Below are 22157 nucleotides of genomic sequence, written 5' to 3' on the forward strand. Positions count from 1 at the left end.
ACAAGAATAGGACTGATGGATAAGACGGATGTGGGGTCATACTGACTTTGACCTCTGACCTTTGATCACCAAAGTCAAATCACTTCATTGCTCAGCCGAAGTGAACATTTGTGACAAATTTAAAGAAATTCCCTCAATGTGTTCCTGAAAAATTCACGAGCATAGGTCAAAGTGAGGTGACAGTGACGTTGACCTTTGATCTTTGACCACAGAAATCTTATTAGTTCATCATTGGAACCAAGTTAATTTCTTCACTAAAGCTGAAGAAACTCCATCCAGGCGTTCCTTTGATCTTATGTTCATTTAAATGTGTCAAATTGGGGTCACAGTGACCCTGACCTTTGACCCCCAAATCAAATCAGTTCATCCTTGGAATTAAGGGAATGCTTTTACCAAGTTTGAAGAAATTCCCTCGAGGCATTATCCGAAGGCGATATCTCAAGAATATCCGTCCCAGACGGACGTTTATAACTGAAAGGTTCTTAAATCTAAAGAAAGTGTCCTGGTGTCCGAGTGCAACAGTCCAAGGTCAAAGCATTGGTTTTTATTAACACAGATTTTCTAACGTGCCATAATTGTACATGCATGTTTTGTGCCCTAGGTGGCGCAGCCTACCAACACACTCCCTTCCTGACACTGACATCATCTTGCTGTGTTTTGAGGACCCCAGGATTTAGCACCACGGACAGCTCCGTTATGGATCTCTGCCCCCTGATTGGTCGGCCCGGGATGCGATAGGTCCGTGAAGATTCATGTGAGGAAGGACTGAGGCAGGTCAGACAGACAGTTTAACACACAGTGTGTGTGTGTGTGTGTGTGTGTGTGTGTGTGTGTGTGTGTGTGTGTGTGTGCAGCGTCCACACACACAATCCTTAATTAACAGACCTTCATAAAGGTCCACTGTGTGGACTGTGCTGACAGGTCATCATTGTAAATGAGAATTGGTTCTCAATTGATTTTACCTGGTTAAATAAAGGTCAAAAAAAAAAAAAAAAAAGTGTGTCACTGAAAAGACAAAAGACAGACGGGGGACGTGAAAACAGCCTCACTCTTCATCAACGTCTTCACAAGTTTGACGAAATGGAAATTTTTATGCAATCATGAATATATGAAGGAGGCTGTGGGAGAAGAAGCCCACTGGAGGGCAGATAAAATGGGGCGATATCAATAATGCACCAGTGATGGGATTTGTAGCAGAGATTCCCGTTCTCACTGTCACATCTACAAACAACAAGCCGAGGAGCTTTTGTGTCCGATGTGAAGCCGTATCGGGGCCAGCCTCCTGGTTTGACTCCTGAATTTGGGTGTCTAGTATCTGGGACATACTGTATATCCAGAATTAGCAGTTGCGTGGTACTTCTTCCCTCTCTGCCCCTCCGGCTCTGCTGCTGTAAACTCCCTTCCTGACTTTATGTTGCAGCTCTCGATCAGACGTGTGATGGCTCCGCTTCTGATAAATTGGCCAAATTAGTCTGTGCATTTTTATAATCTATAAATCAGGAAATCATCTGCAGATTAGTTCCTAATTTAATCTGAATGCAGATAGGTGACACAGGAGCTCAGGGTTTTATACGTGAAGATGATTCCAAGGTTAAATTAAACTATTTTACATTAGAGACCCTGAGAGAGCCTGCATTTGGACAAAAAGCTGCTGTGCATCGGAGCCCGGCGGCGGGATATGGAGCAGTTCCCTTGTTGCACAGCAAGGACACCGAAAAAGTAAAAGTCCAGGACAGCAAAGAAACAGATCGGTGTGCAAAAATAACCGGCGTGATGCACAACATGTCAGAGAACATAAAGGACAAGGTTAAACTTCTATATGTTTACTACAGGAATTGTGTATTTCATTCAAATGTAAAAGCCCCTCTGATTCATTAAAAACACAAAAATAAAAGCATTTTCAAATAGAAACAGGATTCAAGTGAACAAAGTGACTCCAAACAAGAGTTTTTAGAGTTAAACTGAGTATGATTTAAACTCGAGTATTTCAAAATGATGCAACACTCCACAGTTCTGATGATAATGTTATTTTACATCTTTAAGTATGTGCTGTGCATCAGTCAGTATTCCCCCCCCCCCTCTCTCCTCTCCGTGTTCATGTTTCTTCCCTCCTCCAGAATCAGGTCACACTCACGGCTTCTCTCTTCTCTCTCTGCCATCAATCCGAGCTGCCACGCTCGCGCACGCGGCCGCAGCTCGTCTCCATGCGAAGTGATTAACAGATAATTATATGCATGGCTTACATAACAGAGCAGTAACACTCGGAGCTGCGGCTGAAGAGCTCGTCGGCTACCGAGACGTCTCCCAGCAGGACGCGCGTGTGTCTCCCGCTGATCTGTTTATTATCTCGACTCCATCACAGGTTTATCAGAGAAATGAGCTCCTCGCAGGTGTGACTTGATAAATATTAATATGAAGGTAGATGTGAGGATCCAGGACTGCGGCATCACGAGCTGGTCCTTGGTCTCCTGGCTCGGACTCTCCTCTGGACCCGGCTCGCTTTGGTGCTGCTCACCAAACAGGCTGCTGCTGCACAGCGTCATTTGTTTGAGAAGGAAGGGACCTGCATCATCAATATTCATACTTCCCTATAACTGATGAGGAGTGGATATGAGTTGGAGAGTTGTGTATGCATCTGCTGGGTTATTATTTTTATACAGTATTCAACTCACTGATATTTGGGTACACTTTTTACACTTGCATGCGCCGTTATTTATATTTCTACACACTGTTATGTGCAATAATGCATGCACGGTGCACTTTATGACCAACAGTCAGTTGCACCAGATTGCTGCTGCTTCTTGCACAATACTGTACTTTTTAACTATTAATATACGTATTTTTGGATATTTCTCTGCTGTAATAATATTCCACTCACCTGTGCAGAGGTGTCAGACCAGCCCAGGAAGCTGCTGTCTTTAGGATACCCAGGCAGCCTCTAATAAGCACTATACTGCACCCACCGGTCCTTTAAAAGACTCTCTGGACATCTTGTCGGCCTTCAGGAAACACAACATTCATACGTTTGTGCTCAGATCTGGATTACTTAACAAAGTAGCGACAGATTATAACCCTCCAAACGCACACAGTAAATAAAACTATTTTTTGTCTTCCTTGTGTGATCCGAGTTCTCACGCTGAATCAGACCGAAGCCGACATGTTACATTAGAAGTGAGAAACTTTTCAGCGATAAATGTCTACGTTTCCATGGACACCGCTTAATAAAATGAGACGTGGGAAAAAGTAAAAAAAAAAAAAGCTGCAGATTTATTTTCACTCACCGAAAACTTCTAGTTTGAAGGTTTTGTTTCTGGATCACAGCCCGCTGGAGACCCCCTCCCGACAGCCGCAGAGCAGAGTGAGAGTGTGTGTTGGCAGACAGGTGGGAATGTAACACACACAGGGAGCTTATTTATTTACAGGCTCAGTATTGTTCCTCAAAATTAATCACAACACAATCTCTAAAATAAAGATACAGCGTTCTATAATCTGCAGACAACATGCTTATTTTCTATTTAAATACTTTTTTGAATTTATGTTTATTATTATTGCGAAGACTCCACATGTGATCTGCTCAACCAACACTAATATTTATGCTGAAATTCATCTAATGCATTCAAGTTTTATACATTTAAATACGTGTTTTAGCTGAACTGTAAAATCAGGAGACTTTGCGATATCAGATTATTAAAATGGATGTATTTAAAGGGAACAGCAAACTAATTGAACATTAGGTAGTTTTGACTTGTGTTCATGTAATGCAGTTGCTTTTTCTTGTGTTTCCGTGCAGATTTTACATATGGAACCATTTCTAAAACATCATAACAGATGCCATGAAGTCATGTTTCCTCTTTTGGTGCGTTTTTGTCTTTTCAGAAACACCACCGTCTTGATGACCCATTCAGTTGTTTTTTGGGGGAAAATTCAGCTCCAACAGAAGCTTTTATTAATATAATGGGTGGTAATAAAACTTTAAACAGCTCCTCTCCTCACGACGAGCTGACAGGCAGAGACAGCTAAAATATTCCGTTTCCTAATCCTATGTAAAACTGGGACACATTTACGCAGCCTCGTTCTACCGAAAAGTGGTCCAAACTGAAAAAAAACCAAGCGATTAAAAAAATGCTGCTTTGTCACTTTTTCCTCCAAAACTAAGCCATGAACCTTTGACCTTTGATTTCAAACGGGTCAAAACCAGAGTCACGTTTCACCATGAAAAACAGGAGACAAAAGCATAAAAAATATTTAATTTACTCCAATCAAACAAGTGTTCTTCAAATGCTCGTTAAGTAGATAGTTTCAAATCGCTCTCAGTTTATGCTGCACTGTATACATCAGGCTACAAATAGATTACATATTAAATATCACTATGGTAACGGTTTATCACATTATACGACTCTGATAGGCTGTTAAAGGCTTAATATTTAGGAAACTGATCGGTGCACGCGACCAATCACACGAGAGAAACACACACAGCTAACGAGCTCTAATACTGCATATAGATATCATCCGAATACCAAAATATGACACACTTCGTACATTCACAAAACACACGTATGTCATCGATCTTATTCAATAATCTATACAGTAATGAAATCAGATGTCTGATTAGAAAAGGTACAAACTTTAAACCGGTTTCACTTGCATGTCGAGACCATAGAAACCAGAGAAATGTACAAAAAGAAAGATGAAAACGTGGCACTTGAACTTGTCCTCTGCTACATTCACTGTTAGCAAAAAAAAAAAAAAAAAAATCACGCATAATATTTATTTATCACCAACAAGTGATCACGTCGGGGTTTTTTTTCTTTATCTGCGCTACGAGACGAAAGGAACAGTTCGGGGTATTAATTAGACTTAACATGAGAAGATAGAGACCGATCTTATGTCTGTGTGCTAAATATAAAGCTACAGTCTGCAGCTAGCTTAGTTTAGCTTAAATAGTCGGCTTGTCTTTTAAAAAACACATTCAGGGCTCGTAGATGAAAATGTTCATGGTTTTATAAAGACCAAAACCAGAAGTGTAAAAGCAACAGTTTGAGGTTTAGATCGTCCGGTCAGCTGCTCTCGCTGCTTCTCGTCTCTGTACTAAGCTAGCGTATACTACCTGTTAGCTTACGGACAGGAGAGTGATATAGATCTTCTCATTTCCCAAATAAAACCTCTTCCTCTTCTTGATAAAGGACAGAATTAACAAACGATGTGTGACACAAAACACGTTTTCTTAACGTACGGTCAGAGCGATTCGTTGCATAACAGAAACTATATTCACCATTAAAGTTGCCCCGTTAGAGATCTGATCGGTACCTCCCCCTATATTTATCAAAGAAGTCTCTATATAAGACATTAAATCAGAAATGTACAATAGACAGTCTTAGTTATTGTCTCATAAGAACAAAATCTATTGATCCTAAAAGCTAATGTTAGAAATACACAGTAATGTTTGTAACTACTGCATCCACCGTATTAAAGAAGCTACTCTCCTCTAATCATCTTATTAAAGTTATAGAGAGAAAATGACAGAACGACTCTTATCACACACTGGAAGGTTCGGGTTCACAGAGTCGAAGAGCTCTGCTTGAAGTCTCTGAGGATGACGGACGCGTACATCACATTTGAAGGCGAGCACAGAATGGACTCAGACACCGGCGAGTTGGGGAAGGGGCTCACCGGGGTGCCGGTGCAATCGCGGAAAGGAGAAGGGGGCATCAGAGCCAGAGAGTCCTCCATCGCCAGTTTGACCTCCACCAAGTCCTCGTTGTCGTGGATGCGCCTGTTGTTGTACATGTAGCCCTGAAGAAGGCCAAACTGCTCGTTCTCCATCTCCTCGTCCTCCTCCTCGAAAGGCGAAGCGGGCTCCTCGTCAAACGGGTCCAGGTGCACGGGCAGGACCGGGTCCTGCTGGATGAGGTGGGCCTGGTGGTACACCGGCCTGCCCCCGCTCACAGGCTCGGGCACACCGATCATATCGCCAAGCTGGGGGACGTCGCCGTGGAACTTCCTCAGCGCCACTTCGTCCCGGAGGCGGTCCATGAGGACGTGTTGGGGGATGATGCTGTTAGGCTGCGGGGGTTCTGGGGAATACAGCGCCACCCCCTCGCCCGCGTTTCTCCTCGGCCCACAGGCCGGCATCTGCCCGTGGGCCATCATGGGGTGGGTGGCGGGGGGGTCGTATCTGACGGGGTCGCTCTCGTCCTCCTCAGCCACATTGTACAGAGTCTTGGTGCTGAGGTCCGAGAACTCCAGGGCTGTGTTGTGATACGTGTTAGTTAAGGGTTTGATGACAGCCATCTGATTGGAACCTGCTTCCTGTCTCTTCACATGCACTGACAGTCTGTGCCATGTGTGATCCCCTTTTGGAGGATGTCTTGCACCTGGTTCAGACCATGACACAGACTTTCCATTAGAACTATGAACAAAATAAAGATGTCTGTTACTTCACCGGGACCCGGACAGCTGGAGACAACAACAGCAAGTCTGCTTCATGTAAAAAGGAACAAAGTTACAGGGTATCTGCAGGTTTTAAAACGGCTTTAACTTGAATTCATAGAGGCTTTTTAGATATATTCAATAGCAGGAGGGGATGTTTTGTATGTAACGTGGTGAACCCTGAAGAAACCCTGCTCTCACTCACCGTCCCTCAGCACACAGAGATGCTCGTTTTAACTCCACCGACATATCAGAGGTCGCAGTGGCTGTGTGAATTGAGCGCTGACCTACATCGTCTCGCTGTACAACAGGTGTTCGTGCTGAGGTAAATACAGGAGGACATCAGGCTCCCTGCGAGAGGGGACTCGGTAAAACCAGCATCCCTGCGGTGCCTCAGGAGCCCCACTCAGACTCAATTAAAGAACCTACCTGCCGTTCCCCGTGTTCTTCTTCCTCTTGAACATGTTCAGCAGGCTGTTGCTCCGGCAGGCGATCTTGCCGTCGCCAACGTGCATGCGCACGGCGTCCGAGGTGGTGAAGGCGCTGCGCACGTTCCGCTCCGGCTTGGCGATGATGATGTACATCTTAGGCGTGAACATGCAGCCCAGGGCGACGGTGACACTGAGGCTCACGGAGAAGGACGTGGTGATGATCTTGTAGTTGCTGCCGAAGTAGATGGGCACGAAGGCCAGCCAGATGATGCAGGTGGTGTACATGGTGAAGGCGATGTACTTGGCCTCGTTGAAGTTGGCGGGGACGTTGCGGGTCTTGAAGGCGTAGTAGGTGCAGCTCATGATGAGCAGCCCGTTGTAGCCCAGCGGAGCCACGACTCCCACATTGCTGGTGTTGCAGATGAGGAAGACCTCCCTGATGCTGGGGTAGGACTTGATGGGCATGGGCGGCTCCATGATGATGAGGGTGACCTCCAAGGTGAGCTGCACACTGATGAGGATGGAGGCGATCACCACCTGAGCCCAGGCGCTCATGAAGCGAGGCTTCCTGGTGCAGATCTTCTTCTTGCTGCCGGCCAGGATGCGGGCGATGCGGTTAGTTTTGGTCACCAGAGCAGAGTAGCACATGGCGGCGGAGAGTCCGACCAGGAGCCTCTGCAGGTAGCAGGAGGCTACGGTGGGGCGGGCGATGAGGGTGAACGGGCACAGGTAGCCCAGGAAGATGCCTGCCAGGATGATGTAGCAGAGCTCCCGGCTGGACGACTTCACCACGGGTGTGTCGCGGTACAGGACGAAGATGAAGGCCACGAAGGATGTCACCAGGATCCCCAGGCAGGAGAAGACCACCTGGATGATGGACTCCGGGTTGCTCCACTCCAGGTAGCGCAGTGGGATCGTCTCGCAGCCTGAAACGGGAGAATAGAACCACGGTGACTTCACACAGAGAGCTCCTCGTTCATCTTTTCAACATCTCAGCATCAGCATCCGGGTCATCTGGAGTCAGGAAATAAAAACTCTTCTGGGTTACAAACACTACAACTCGATCTGAAAATACTGTAAGTCTCAAAGTAGGTTTTTAGCACAACTATAAATAGGCCTGAACCCCTTTCTACTCTGGCACGGCCAGGCTGGGCCGCAGCCAGCCGAGGGGGGAAAGGGGAATGGAGGGGGGGGCAGTGCAGCAGGACACACTACATCACTGCAGTTTTTTTTTTTTATGTATCCAAATAAAACCGACTCTGTGCTTCACGCCAAGGACGCACCGAGTGTCGTATTTACTGTAAATCAGCAGCAGATTTCAGGTTCAGATTCTTCTTCTCATGTCGTCGTCGTCGTCGTGCTCGTTAAAGACGCGGCAGCTACACGCAGGATGATCCCGTTAAGAAAGTGTCTCGTCTTTGAAGAGCGCAGAAGGCCCTTCGAAAGTGGGCCAGAGGAGCGGTGAGAGTGAATTAGGGCTGCTGTCGGATGAAGGGCTGAGGATGATGAATGGCTCTCAGGTGTCATGGGAAAGTGGCGAAAAATAGGCCGGAACAGGTTTGTGAAGCAGCAGCACACAGATCTGAGCGGTGGTGTATGTGTGTGTGTGTGTGGGGGGGGGGGGGGGGGGGGGGGGGGGAGGGGGGGGGGGCTGCAGGTAGAAGAAAAGAGTCGCAGGAACTTTTCCTCACAGAACCTCCTCTTATCGCCGGAAAAATCTATCGCGCAACAGGAAGGGACGCCTGTAGCTGCCGTGGCAACCGCACTTCACCTCAAAACTAAAAACCTCTGCTCTGATGAGACGAGGCGCTTAAATCTAAAGTCAAACGTTTATTCAGACCCATTTATTATCTGTGATATGAAGCAGCAGCCAATTAGCTTAGCTTAGCCTGACTCTGTCCAACACCAATTAATCTTATAAATACTTAGTTTAATTCATAAAGAAGAAAAAATATTCGGTATTTGGTGATGAAATATGTCCTGGCTGAGAGACGACACGTTCTGGAGTTTTGTCACAACGGTTGCGACAGTTTCAATTAAATATGTATACATTTTACCGAAGTAGTTAGTTCAAATCTTAATTTTTTTTTATATAGTTGTTTACTCTATTTTAATATTTTATTTAACTTTTAAGTGAATTTGAGTTATTTGATTATTCATTTATTTATTTGTATTGTAAGACATTTTAATTTCCTGTTTTAATTTGGTGACTCACTCGGTCCTCTTGGTTCAGGTCAGTTGACTTCCCGTCCTCGTGTTTCATTACCTGAAGGTGTCCACCTGTGCACCTCTCGTGTTTTTAGTCTGCTTGCTTCTGTTGTCATCTCCTGCTCATCGTTCCAGGTTTACTCTCCTCAATTCTCCTTGTTTGTCTTCCTGGTTTTGACCTCTGAACTTCTGCCTCATCCCTGTGAACCGACCTTGAGGGTCCCGAGTCGTCTGTATTTCCCGCCTCTTCCACCCTCTGCGCTGAGCTAAGCTAAGCTAACCAGCTGCCGGAGACGCTCTCATCCAACTCTGAAAAGAAGGACATCGTATTTCCCCAAATATCAAGGAAACCCGGCTGAGAGTGCCGCAGGCAGCTGACGAGGAAGAGTACTACCTTCAAGCTCTTCGTCGGGCCACCAGCCCAACTCGCACGCCTTGCAGGTGAACTCGTCCTGGACGTACTCGTTGTCTTTGCAGGCGGTGCAGATCCAGCAGCAGCTCACCTCTCCCTTCCTGATCACCTGGTTCATGAAACATGCAGAGAAATGGAGAAGCACTGATATCAGCCGCCGTGTGTTCCTGTACAACAGAGAGGACTGCTCCCCGTTAATATTTCAACACTGGTTTTAACACTAAAGATAAAAACGGCCATCAAACACATGACAATGTGACATTACTTCAACATAAAAGTTTGATTTATTCATATTAACAGAATAAATCAATTTAAATACTAATAACACCTGTTAATTTGTAAAAGGGTCAAAGTTCATATATGTATTATCAATTACAACTTCTGGGTTTCCAGCTTGTTGCTGTAGATGATTTTACGTCTTATCAATATTTATCTACAGGTTTGGAGCTGCTTTCTCTCCAAGTGAGGAAATAAAATGTTCACCGTTCTCTTGATCTGCTGGAAACTCATTTACATGTTTTTCATAAAAGTGTCATGAAGAAGAGCTGATAAAAACAAATAAAATGGTCAAAGTTGTCACATTAAAGGTGTTGATTTACAACTTCAACTGAAAACCTTTTTTTGATCCGTCACCGTTTGCCCTGTTAATGTTACTGCAATATTAAACACTTCCTCTATCCTTTCAAGTTAAAAGCGTCTCAAGAGACAGAAACCCTGCATTTCTTTACAAGGCTTTTATTGTGAAACAGAACAACCTAGAAATCCAGAACAACCTTTGAAAACATTATATTGTTGACTTTATTCATTCAAAGTGAATAGAGGCTGCCCATTGTTGATTATTGGATGTAAACTTGTTACCTTAGAAACAGCAACGACTTAACTGTGTTTACGACTTGTTTTTCAACTACAGATTTGACAGTGCAACCTTTTTATTTATGACCAATTAACAATAATTAATTAATTAACAACAGACCTGATGTCATTAGCACTTATTAATACGTTTTCAACTTCTAAAACTACGTTATCACAGACCAGCAACACCAGAAAATGTGATTTGTTCCTCTCAGTGGTTTACAACTCGTATTTGTAAAGCCTTCATGAAAGTTAATCATTAATAATCAACGGCCCCTTCATAAGGACCAGAGTAGTAGGACATGTGAAGGACGTGCAGCTGACCTTGATCTCTCCTTTGGAGCAGGGCTCGCTGCAGACCGACCGCACCATGTCGCTTCGGTTCATCTGGATCATGTTGTCGTCCAGGCTGAGGAGGCCTTCGTGCCATGAGCCGATGTTGATGTAGTCGTAGACACCGGGCCCAACGTGCTGAAAGTTCATGATCTCATACCTGAAGGGAGGACAGAGGGACACGATGACAGCAGGACAGAGGGTTTTAAAAAAATTTTGGTTTGGGACTGATTTGGGACTTGGTTTGGGACTGACTTTGGACTCTGTTTGGGACTGACTTTGGACTCTGTTTGGGACTGACTTAGGACTCGCTTTGGGACTGACTTCGGACTCTGTTTGGGACTGACTTTGGACTCGCTTTGGGACTGACTTTGGACTCGCTTTGGGACTGACTTTGGGACTGACTTTGGGACTGACTTTGGACTCGGTTTGGGACTGACTTTGGGACTGACTTTGGACTCGGTTTGGGACTGACTTCGGACTCTGTTTGGGACTGACTTTGGACTCGCTTTGGGACTGACTTTGGGACTGACTTTGGACTCGGTTTGGGACTGACTTTGGACTCTCTTTGGACTCTGTTTGGGATTAACTTTGGACTCTGTTTGAGACTGACTTTAGACTCGCTTTGGGACTGACTTTGGACTCTGTTTGGGACTGACTTTGGACTCGGTTTGGGACTGACTTTGGGACTGACTTCGGACTGACTTTGGGACTGACTTCGGACTCTGTTTGGGACTGACTTTGGACTCTGTTTGGGACTGACTTTGGACTCGGTTTGGGACTGACTTTGGACTCTGTTTGGCACTGACTTCGGACTCCCTTTGGGACTGACTTTGGACTCGCTTTTTGGACTAACTTTGGACTCGGTCTGGGACTGACTTTGGACTTGGTTTGGGACTGATTTTGGACTCTGTTCGGGAGTGACTTTGGACTCTGTTTGGGACTTGTTTCAAACTGGTTTCAGATGTGGTTTTGGTTTAGTTTTAAACAGTTTCTGGACTGGTTTAGGACTTTGTTTTAGACTTGATAAACGGCACGACTGTGTGGCACTAATCTTGGGTGTCCACCTTCTATCTGTGCTGATTGTTCAGATCTTTTGTGTGTCGGGTTGAACATGTGTGTAAAGAATCCAACTTTTACAATCTATAGCGTCTTTGCAGCAACATCCAGAATTAAAGCATCGTCTGTTGTCATGGCAACAACTTTGAGTTCTATCAGAAAAATGTCTTAAATTTGCATTCATTAAATGTGAAACAGGAGAGAATCTTTCCTGCAGCTCTTTTTATTAAGTGTGTTCCTGGACCTCCTGCTGGTTTCTGATCGACATTGTTGAAGCTTGTAGGTGTTCGCCTACAAGCTGAAATCATTTACATTCACAGTGTTTCACGGAGAACATGAGAGATGTGAGTTTTACCGTCCAGGTGAGTCTCCGTTCTCGTCGAACCAGATGTCCTCCCCGGACACGCCGGTGAAGGACGTCTTGAGTAGGAAGTCCAGCAGGTGGCTCCCGTCGACGGGCAGCATGGCGTCACACAGGCCCACGTGGCCGGGACACAGGTGAGAGTGCATGTCCTGCAGCCCGTGGGCCATGGCGTAGATGGCGTTGATGACGAAGCCCATCTTGCTGTCCTGAACGTAGTTGTCCTCCAGAGACTCATAACCTGCCCACAGAGGAGACCATAGTGAGGCGTCTCAGACGGAGAGTCTGTCCTACAGGGGGCGCTGCAGCACTGCAAGCAGTAGCATGTTGGAGGTGTTCTGATTCAGGAGTCTACAGGGTGTCATAGATTACAGAGGAGTGATAGGGTGCTCACTGACGCAGTCCTCTTATTATTCTCTGGGTTCAGGCTGTCTCTGCCTCAGTGGGACGCTGCGTTAGAAGACATGGACGCCTCAGAGCGCGGCTTCAAAGAGACCTCGTTACCATGGCGAGACAGCTCAGTTCTGCATCCACCAGTCAGGGTTCAATTAGACCCGTCTGCCTCCAGCAGAACCACAAAGTGACGTGTTGGAGCAGAAAGGAAGTCCAACACACCCTATCAGTTCAGTGTAATGCAAGCTAGAAGCAGAGGCAGCAGGTTGGTGCTGCTGCAGAGCTGCATGCATCCAATCTGTTCAGTTCAGTTCATGTTTGATCTCGGAAAGATCATTATGTCTGAAGTAACTGCACTCTGAGTTTGACTCCTACAATCGCAGAATATTTACCTTAAAAAGCTGCTCTGTAATAGTATTTGAGTGAAATTGTCGTGCAAACACAGCTAACGTTTGGTGTTTCTCCTAAATTTCCATTTTGCATATTTAATAAAACATAGTTGATCCTGTCAGAGCTGCAGTTGGTTGTGATGTCTGATGTGATGCAGCCTGTGGAGGTGTCTTTAAACTCTCTGTCAGACAGCATCCTCCCGTTGTACCCCGCAGCATCTCCCTGCTCAGTGAGCCTCATCCTGTCTGCTGCCTCTTGTGTTAAACCAGGTGCTGTTGGTTGAGAAGGGCTGCTGGGAAACTAACAAAAACACAAACAGCGAATTCAGCTGGGTGAGCTTCTGACGGGACCTGCTGCTGATGACCTATTTTAACAGCTCCTTGGCTCTGACGCCTCCCTCAGTGAGATGCGAGAGCTTCACTCATGATGCAATGATGGTGTGATGTCAGCATGCAAGCAGAGGAGCTACTGCTGCATGTCGGGATCAGTCGGCTGCAGGACTTAACATGTGTTCACTATTTCTGAGGCTGCATGCAGCTGAAGCCAGGTCAGCCAGTCATTGTCTCACTACGTGTTATTGGGCTGTTTTATATCGAGGCTGGAGAGGAAGGAGCCACATGTCGGGCTCCCACTGCAGTGTGACACTAAACCAAACATCCCAATAGCTTCATATATTAGAGACAGACTGAGATTAATTGCAAAACGTTAATATCAGTCAACCTCTATGTATATTTCCAGTGAGGAGAGAAAGAAGTTTAATTTCAGAGGAGTCACTCACCATCTTGGAGTTCTACACCAAAGTACATAAAAACAATTAAAATAAAAACAATAAAAGTGACAGAACAGCAAACAATAACTCTACATTTAAGAACTAAAAATAAAATATTCAAAGAAATTAAAGAAAAAAGCATCATAAAGAAGAGATTCTTGGAAATAATGTGAAAACACTGCAAAGGAAATAATAATAATAAACTCTGAGAAGTGTCCTGATAGCATCAAATATTTTTTTTTTTTGCAGCATGCATCATTTTATATTTACGTTCATCAATAAGTTAAAAAAAAAAATTTGAAAATGAGAAACATAAATATAAAGACTTTTACTTTGAAAAGAAATATGAGCAGGATGTAAAATCATATTTGGGAAACGTGCTTATTGAGCATCGTTTCGAGCGCGAGCTTTGATTTAATTTACCTAGATCATCATCCTCTGTGAGGCCACGTGTCACGGAAACGAACAATATGAGAAAACGTGTTACTGGACCGAGCCGAACCCTGCGGCAGGTTCTTTCATAATTAAAGCGCGTGCTCCAGTTTGAGGCGCCTTCAGGCACCGAGCACACTTTACAAAGACATGTACAACCGGAACACATCTCCTCAGACTGCGGGGCTACCTGAGCAGTTCCGGGCGTAGTTCAGGTTCTCCAGCGGGTGTCCGGGCAGCCGGCACTGGAAGCGGTACTGCCAGAACTCGGGGAACCAGGGGTTGCGGGTGTTGGTGCTGAGCTGGAGCTTCAGGAAGTAATCGTCAAAGGAGGAGACTTCCTCGGACTGCAGCTTGACGGTGAGCCCGCCGACGGCCTCCTGCTCGTAGCCCTCCACCACCTCCATCCGGTCCGCCCAGCCGTCACTGCGGGAGGAGCACAGGGAGCTCAGCGGTGCTCATAACACAATATACAGGTTTATTTATTGGAACATATTAGATTTCCCTGTTAATGAACGTCCTGTTGCAAACAGCTAAAACCGGGATATTAATACTCATCAGCCTGAAAATGACTCATCAAAAAGTTTAAATTACATAAAAGCTATAAGGAGGTAGAACACTCTAAATTCATCTCTTTTCTCAATCAATCTTCTGAGACAAACATAAAAAAAAAAAAAAAAAAAAAAAAAAAACAGCTGGCCTTAAATTAAATGTGTAGGAACCACAGACTGTAAATAGAATTTGACGTACTTCCGGGTCTGAAAAATGAGCAAATACGGAGCTGCAATACCACCCAGTGCCACTAGGTTGGCTCCAAAAAGCCTCCGGCTCCATAGACTCCCATTCAACTTCTCTCATCTAATACAAAGTGAATAAATTGTGTCCAGGTGTTATCTCGGTGTTGTTAGCTAAAGTCAGTCCTTCTTATTAGTTTTCTGGAGGTCCATCTGAAAATAATCTGTCATTAATTAGAAAATAAGCCTCAGAAAGACTGTTTTGGTGTGGGGGGTGGGGGCCGTGTCTGTTTGATTGACAGTTGCAGCTATCGTTGGGCCAATCAGATGGGTCAGATCCACCGCTCGCTCCTCCCCCAGCTCGTCCAAATATGGTCACTTCCTACTCCAAACTGCTCCGAACTGGCAAGATGGCCACTTATTTCTTTCTAACAAAAACAAATCTGAAACCTTTAAACTGAACCTCTACTGTCTGAAACCAAATCAAACGCATCCTGTTGACTTTATAACAAAATAAAAGTCAGCGTCTAGCAGACGACAACAACACGTAGATCTGTGAAACGCAGACTGAGTCCAGAGAGAGTCTCCCTTTTGTCTCCTGACTGTGCTTCCTGTCGGCCCTCTGCTGAGGCCCGGGCGCCACTCGCTGTACTTGCTGAAAGAAGAAGAAGAGGAAGAGAAAAAAAGCCTCCGCAAACACAATCACAAGTCCAGTGAGAATTCACAGATGATTTCTGTAGCGGTGCAATCTGCTCCGAAGACACACCAGCTTTAACTCGCACTCAGACCGAGGCGAGATTTCTGCTTCTATACCGATTGGATTTATGTTTAACATCCTGCAGCAAAAGATGCTGCTGACGACACTAAACGTTTGAATCATAACCAATGATAAAAAGTCCCTTCTTTTATTTTTAGAGCAGCATTCTGCAGTGTGGCATCAAACTAGGACATAAAGTCCATTATATGAGCATGTATTTAAAAAATAATAAGGATATGAGAGATGATTTGGCATAAAATTAAGAATTAATTAAGAAAATAAAAACAAATCACAGATTTATATTTTATGGTCATAAAACCCAAATTTTAATGAGCAGGAGGGATATATTTTTATGAAATATAACGAGTGGAACAAAGTACTAACTGCGAGTTCTATTCACGATGTTCTGCAGGTAACGGGTGAACAGTACACGCGTGTGCACGTGGGGACGTCATGCAAGGAGGAGGAACATGGAGGAAGGAAGACACGTGACGATGTGATGAGCAAACGGGTGAGCACAAGAACTGGCGGCAAAAAAACATCAGGAGGCAAAAAAACAACTTTAACTTATCCATATCTCAGCCTGGTGATGTTAAAAAGTTCACGAGAAGAGATTTAATTAGATATTTGTCATTTGTACTTCTGCCATACTTTGTTCAGACATTGTTTAGGGCTGCAAATTATTAAACTACGGCTTCCTGCCCTCCAAAGTGCGGCCCAAATGTCACTTAAAAAAAAAAAAAAATCATTAAATGGAACAACAGAAAGAACCCGAACGCACGACACTGGAAGCTGGATGACTTTCATAAAACAAAAACACAAGGTCAGGAGAAAAAATGAAGGGAGGCGGCTGCAGCTGAGGCCGAAAGACAGGATCCTAAAATACAAGAACAAATATGGAGCCAAAAACTCAGACGAAAGAAGGGAAGGCGAGGACTGAAAAACAATGGAGAGGAGTACAACGAGGGACAGATGGAAAGAACAGTGAGTATTTTTCTCTGACTGTCTCGATTTCTATCTGAAGGAATCTCATGTGCTTTTACTTCAAATACTGCCCCCCCCCCCCACACACACACACACACCAGGATGAATAATACCGCTGCTGCATGCTTCATCCTGTAAAGCCTGTAAATACGGCACATTGTGGTTCATCCGCGGGACAGAAATATCTCCACTTCTAAAGAACACATTAAAGGTTCCCGGAGAAGAAGCCAGCAGCACGTTTTGGCCGGAATGTGAAGAATGGAGCGACGGCGGCGGTCCGGTTGCGAAAGCATCGACGGTACCTGGCCATCTGCTTCTCAGCATCACACTCCCACCAGTCCAACACATGCCGGTGCCAAAACCCTACGGCTCTGACGTCAACACACGCGCACAAACCGGACACTCGGAACACGGACCTGAGAACACGCCTCCGCGAGTCACTTCATTTAGGTCAGGGAAACAATTCACGTGAAGTTATTTTTAATGGGGACGACGTTTGTCCAGCAGACGACCAGGAATCTTCTTTCATCGCCTCCGTCGTCCACGCATGCAGCAGAAGAGATGGATGATGATGATGATGATGATGACCGGCTCCTCGGGCCGCAGCGGCCTGCATGTGTTCGCTCACTGCATCGCTCTAAAAAACATTTTCCTTTTTGAGAAGTTTCCTTGACCCAGAAAACACACACACACACACACACACAAACACGCGCCCTCCTTATCTTCCGCTGAGACTAAAGCTGCGGTGCAGACCGGAGTGGAAGGGTGAGCTTAAGTTTAGGCTTCAAACCGCCCTATTTACTTCCTATATATAGTTGATGGCCGCGGGACGCTCGGCCCGGCTGCTCCTCATCAGCCTCTGAGAGTGAAGGAGCTCACGCGTTAATGAACGTCTATCACGGGCGCCGCAGCTCCAGGACTCCAGGACGTCTGCTACGCCAAGCTCATACCAGCTTTGATGTTCACCACCCGGCTTATAGCTGGAGGTGCTGCCCCACATTAGCCCGTCCCGCCTGTGATCTGACAGCGAGCGGGAGAGCTCAGCTGCCGGGATGCATTATTCATGAGCCGGCCCGACTCAGAGTCTCTTCAGCAGCCCCCGAAGGATGAGGAACAATATTTCAGTTCCATATGAAGTTTTCGTGTTCAATCCGTCCCGAGTGCAGCCGCATGTTTCAGCCTCTGTCTTGCTCTCTGTAGTCTGTATAATACCAGACGGCGGCGGCTACGTGAACCTGGTTCTGAAGATCGTGTCACATGACTGAAAGCTACAAAAAGAGCTACTAATTGGACCTCGTGTTCAGATTGATTCACCGCCTTTATCCTCTTTATCCTTCATCAATAAAAGCGGCCCAAATAGCATCAGTGTTTCACTTTAAGTTATAATGAATTGATGATGAAAAAATAATGAAAGCGCCACTAAATTGGAACTCTGCGGTTTTAAGCAGCTTTAATTTGACACAGATGAAATGTTAATGTTTGAATGGGAACGTCTTCTAAATGGACCTCGTGATGGGACGCTGAGACATTAGCTGCCATTATCGTCCGAGTTTCTTTTTATTCGAACTTTGCTGTCTTTTAAGTGTCGACTGAGTTTCGTGGCCATTAAAAACTTATTTTCCCCATTCTTGTTTGGAAACTTTTCATCCGTTTGGTGAGAGAAAGACCTGAAGGCCTCGCGGGAAAACATTCGCTAACAAACCTGCCAATTAGGAGGAACTCTCCGGTTACCCCGAGCCGCCTCATGGCCATCAGCAGCCCGCGCACCGTCATGCCCTCGCAGAAGCAGACAACCACTCGGGCTTTGGGCAGACGCTCCCGCAGCTTCCTCAGCAGACGGTCGAATTGCTTCTCGCCGGCGTTGCTGTAGATCTTGTCAGAGTGGGCAATGCAGAGGCCGTCCTGCGAGGCGATCTCTTTGAACACCTCCATCCCGCTCTCGCCGTAGTTACCTGGGAGACGGGAAAGAGAGGGCCTGTCAGTCATCATCTGTCATACGTTCAACATGCAGCAGTTCATCCTGTTTAAATCTGAGCCCACGTCTTCTTCTTTGAGCTCTTAAGTGTCTCATTACTTCTTTATAGTGAATCAGGAGCAGAACAAACAGGCTCATCTTCATCACTGTGAACTAGCAAACGGGCTCATCTTCGTCACTGTGAAGCAGCAAACGGGCTCATCTTCATCACTGTGAAGCTGCAAACGGGCTCATCTTCATCACTGTGAACCAGCAAATGGGCTCATTTTAATCACTGAAGCAGAAAACGGGCTCATCTTCATCACTGTGAACCAACAAACAGGCTCATCTTCATCATTGTAACAAAGTTGGGAGGTTTTCCACTGGATAAACTCGTCTTCATACTGCAATTGTTCAGATTTTTTATTCATAAATCTTTATATGCTTTAAAATGCTTTTAAAATACAGCATTCAGTTCTGTTACCATCACTAAGATGCAAAACAACATTTTTGATGGAGATTAATTTCAGGTTTTTAAGGATTTAAATTGCCCTTATTTCCTGAAATAAACAATCCATTGATGTTTTGTTGACACGTCAGATAAGACGTCCATCACAATTTCTGAAAACATCCTTCAGCTCCAAACCTAAAGATTTAGTATGAAAACAAAGAAAACACACGAATGACTAATAACCTTTGTGCCAAATTTGAAGAGATTCCATGAAGACCTTTCTGAGATATCGCATTCACCACAGAAAGCAGATGTGAACTCACAGTGACCTTTGACCTTTTATCACCAAAATGTTATCAGTTCATCCTTGAGTCAAAGGGAATGTTTGCACCAAACTTGAACAAATTCTGTCAAGGTGTTCCTGAGAATTAGTTCACGAGAATGGAATGGGTGCAGAAGGACGGACCGAGGCCATATCAACCTTGACATTTGACCTTTGATCACCAAAATCTTACCAGATCATCTTTGACACCAAAGGAATGTTTTTGCCAAGTTTGAACCAATTCCCTCCAGGCGTTCCTGAAATATTGCAGGACAAACAGACGGATGGACGGATGTAGCTATCGGTAGCATGGAGGCATAAAAACCTAACATAACTGTTGACTCATTAAAGGGGCATTGCACTGATTTTTACACATGAAGCTCAGGTGATGCTTTTGAAGCGGGGCCTGGACGGTGTCATGGCGACAGTGATTGAGTTGCATTATGGGAAATGTCAGTGTTCTGAAGCTTGGTTTAACCTTGGGACTAAAAGTCAGACAATCTCAGTTTGAATCATTCTGTTCCAGCGAGTCTATAACTATAAAACAGTGTAATATTGAGACAAGGTTGAGACATCTTACCCTCGGTGTGGACGGCAGACACGTACGTCCAGTTGTAGCGCTTGACGATGTCCAGCAGTGCTCTGGCCTGCAGCGTGTCGGAGGGCACCACCCGGAGGAAGTACTTGAACAGCGTCTTGTCGCTGAGGTCGATGCTGGTCGCCGAGTAGGCGATCTGCGGGATGTTGAACAGCTGCAGCAGGTTCTGGACCTGGATCGCCACCGAGCTGGACCCGGGCCCGATGACCCCGGCGATGGGCTTCTTGGTGGGCGGTGGCTGGCTGGACGGCGCTCCTCCGATGCACCACCTGGAGCCCTCCGTCTCGTCCCGGATGGAGATGAGCGAGTCTCGTATGAACTCGATGCTCTGCTCCAGAGCCACCGAGGAGTGCCAGCAGGAGTCCCTGATCTCGCAGCCCAGCGTGATGTTGGGCAGCAGCTTCGGGTCGGAGTTAATCCGGTCCAAGGCGTGGAACATGGCCTCCACTCTCTGGATGCCGTACTGCTCGCGCACCTCACCGCACTTCCTGTCCGCCACCCTCTCGGCCGATGGCTGGTGGTGGACGGAGAAGAGGGCTCCGATTATAATATCCCCGTCCATCCGGGCCACCAGGCGGGTCGCCGAGCTCGGCACCACCGACCTCTCATACTTCCCTTTGGACAGAACGAACGCCTCGAACAGCAAAACGGGCAGATATAAAACGCTGATGGCGGTCAGGTAAATCATATTCGATATGGTGCCGCCGGTGCTGAACGTAGAATCATGTCCACCTGGCCATCATTCGGGTCCATCAATCCTCCTGAAACAGGGGAAATTAACTCAGCTGTTTCTTATCCGGCGTTGTCACCCTGCAGGTGAGACACGCAGCGTTAATTATTTTTACACACATGTAACCGGAGAATAAACACCTCAGAGGTCGATGCCTCTCTGTGTCCTGTACAGTAATCAGTTCAATGTGACGCTTTTCTCTGACGTTTTACCGACAAAACAATCGATTCAAAGACAACAGACACGTGCAGGGAGGTCTCTTCTTTATTTAAAAACATGCAGCAGTGTTTTTTGTAATGCACCTACAGGTTGGAACAGAAAAACAACCGCCAGGCTTCACTGGATGCTAATCTCATCTCACTGACAGTGAACCCTTTTTAAGTTTCAGCACCACGGACAGCTCCCTCAGAAGGATCCAACCTGCGAGTGTTTCTTCAACTTTTACCTCCCAAACCAGCTCACACACACACACACACACACACACACACACACACACACACACACACACACACACACAGAACCAACCCGGTCCACCTGAGTCATCGCTCCACAGCTGACTCTAGAGCGTCCACCGCAGCTCATCATTAAGCATCGTCACTCGCATGCATCCCAGCTGAACGCTCGAGCAGATGTGTGTGTGTGTGTGTGTGTGTGTGTGTGTGTGTGTGTGTGTGTGTGTGTGTGTGTGTGTGTGTGTGTGTGTGTGTGTGTGTCTGTGTGTGTGTGTGTGTGTGTGTGTGTGTGTGTGTCTGATGACTTCACCTACCTGCAGCAGGCAGCGCGGGACATGGTAGGTGCGTGTCTCCTCTGAAGCAGCCAGACTGGACTCCGGCTCTTCTGCCGAGAAAGCACACGGCGGGCTGACTCTCGCTCTCCCTCCCTCTCTCTCTGCGCTCATCATCAGATGCCCCCTTCTTCTCCTCTTCCTCACTGCATCTCGAAAGCGGGTCACACTCACTGCAGTGTCCCTGATTTGAAGCCACAGTTCACGCACGTCAGAAGGGATGCATAGACTCTTGGATTTTTGGGGGGAAATATTGAGGTGCATGTGAGAGGGAATGCAAATGATAAAAAAAACCTCAAAGAAACGAGATAAGTGCTTTCAATCATCGAGCAGCAGGAGGCTGTTTATTCTGCAAATGAAAAGTGTGAAGAGACTCTCCAAGTTGACATGAATGAACCTCCTGCGTCGTGTTTCTCACTGACAGATGTGATTCACTTCATTCACTGCTGCAGCCGGAGAAACACACCACGCTCTACTGCCACCGTGTGGATGATGTATGGTACTACCAGTGCACCCCAACTCAAAATACAAGTTTATTCAACATAAATCAGCGCTAAACAGAAAACAGCAATAAAATGATAAAGTACGCAAAAAAGAGGAGGGCAAAATATATGAATACCCCTCCCCAGGTGTATTATTTTTACATTTTGTAAGAAAAAAATTAAAAAACTTAAATTTAATCAAACGCAGACTGAGAGCATACCAAAATGTGCCCATACAAATACAGAAAATTAAGAACATCGCAATATAACACCTAGTATTTGTATTTAATCT

At 45.7% G+C, this 22157-nt stretch overlaps 1 protein-coding gene across 5 annotated transcripts; it reads right to left on the reverse strand.

Annotated features, from left to right (window-relative positions):
- Nucleotides 1-4232: 4232 nt before the first annotated feature.
- Nucleotides 4233-21698, reverse strand: grm1b (glutamate receptor, metabotropic 1b). Of its 5 annotated transcripts, none has more exons than XM_069160609.1 (11): nt 21366-21695; nt 19852-20630; nt 18247-18496; nt 14260-14495; nt 14061-14075; nt 13647-13658; nt 12080-12326; nt 10657-10825; nt 9463-9589; nt 6859-7786; nt 4233-6409 (listed from the first exon to the last, which is right to left on the reverse strand). In XM_069160609.1, exons 2-11 carry the CDS (start codon nt 20555-20557, stop codon nt 5557-5559), a joined length of 3543 nt encoding a protein of 1180 aa, XP_069016710.1. In that variant the 5' UTR covers nt 20558-20630; nt 21366-21695; the 3' UTR covers nt 4233-5556. The 5 variants fall into 5 exon arrangements, with proteins under 5 accessions (XP_069016710.1, XP_069016709.1, XP_069016711.1 ...); XM_069160608.1 differs by having other exon boundaries at nt 19852-20679; XM_069160613.1 differs by having other exon boundaries at nt 6179-6374; nt 19852-20679; nt 21366-21698.
- Nucleotides 21699-22157: the final 459 nt, after the last annotated feature.

This window comes from Embiotoca jacksoni, unplaced genomic scaffold (assembly GCF_022577435.1).
Source record: "Embiotoca jacksoni isolate LCO1_2020_lvr unplaced genomic scaffold, fEmbJac1.0.p SCAF_27, whole genome shotgun sequence".
NCBI lineage: Eukaryota > Metazoa > Chordata > Actinopteri > Embiotocidae > Embiotoca > Embiotoca jacksoni.

Excerpts from the sequence above, each read along its gene's own strand:
- grm1b (XM_069160609.1), bottom strand. The coding sequence starts at position 20,557 with ATGATTTACCTGACCGCCATCAGCGTTTTATATCTGCCCGTTTTGCTG. Across the intron at positions 18,497-19,851 it reads GTCTGCCGTCCACACCGAGG|GTAACTACGGCGAGAGCGGG; the intron begins GTAAGATGTCTC and ends CCCGTCTCCCAG. Across the intron at positions 14,496-18,246 it reads GAGTTCCTCCTAATTGGCAG|TGACGGCTGGGCGGACCGGA; the intron begins GTTTGTTAGCGA and ends CTCCTCCCGCAG.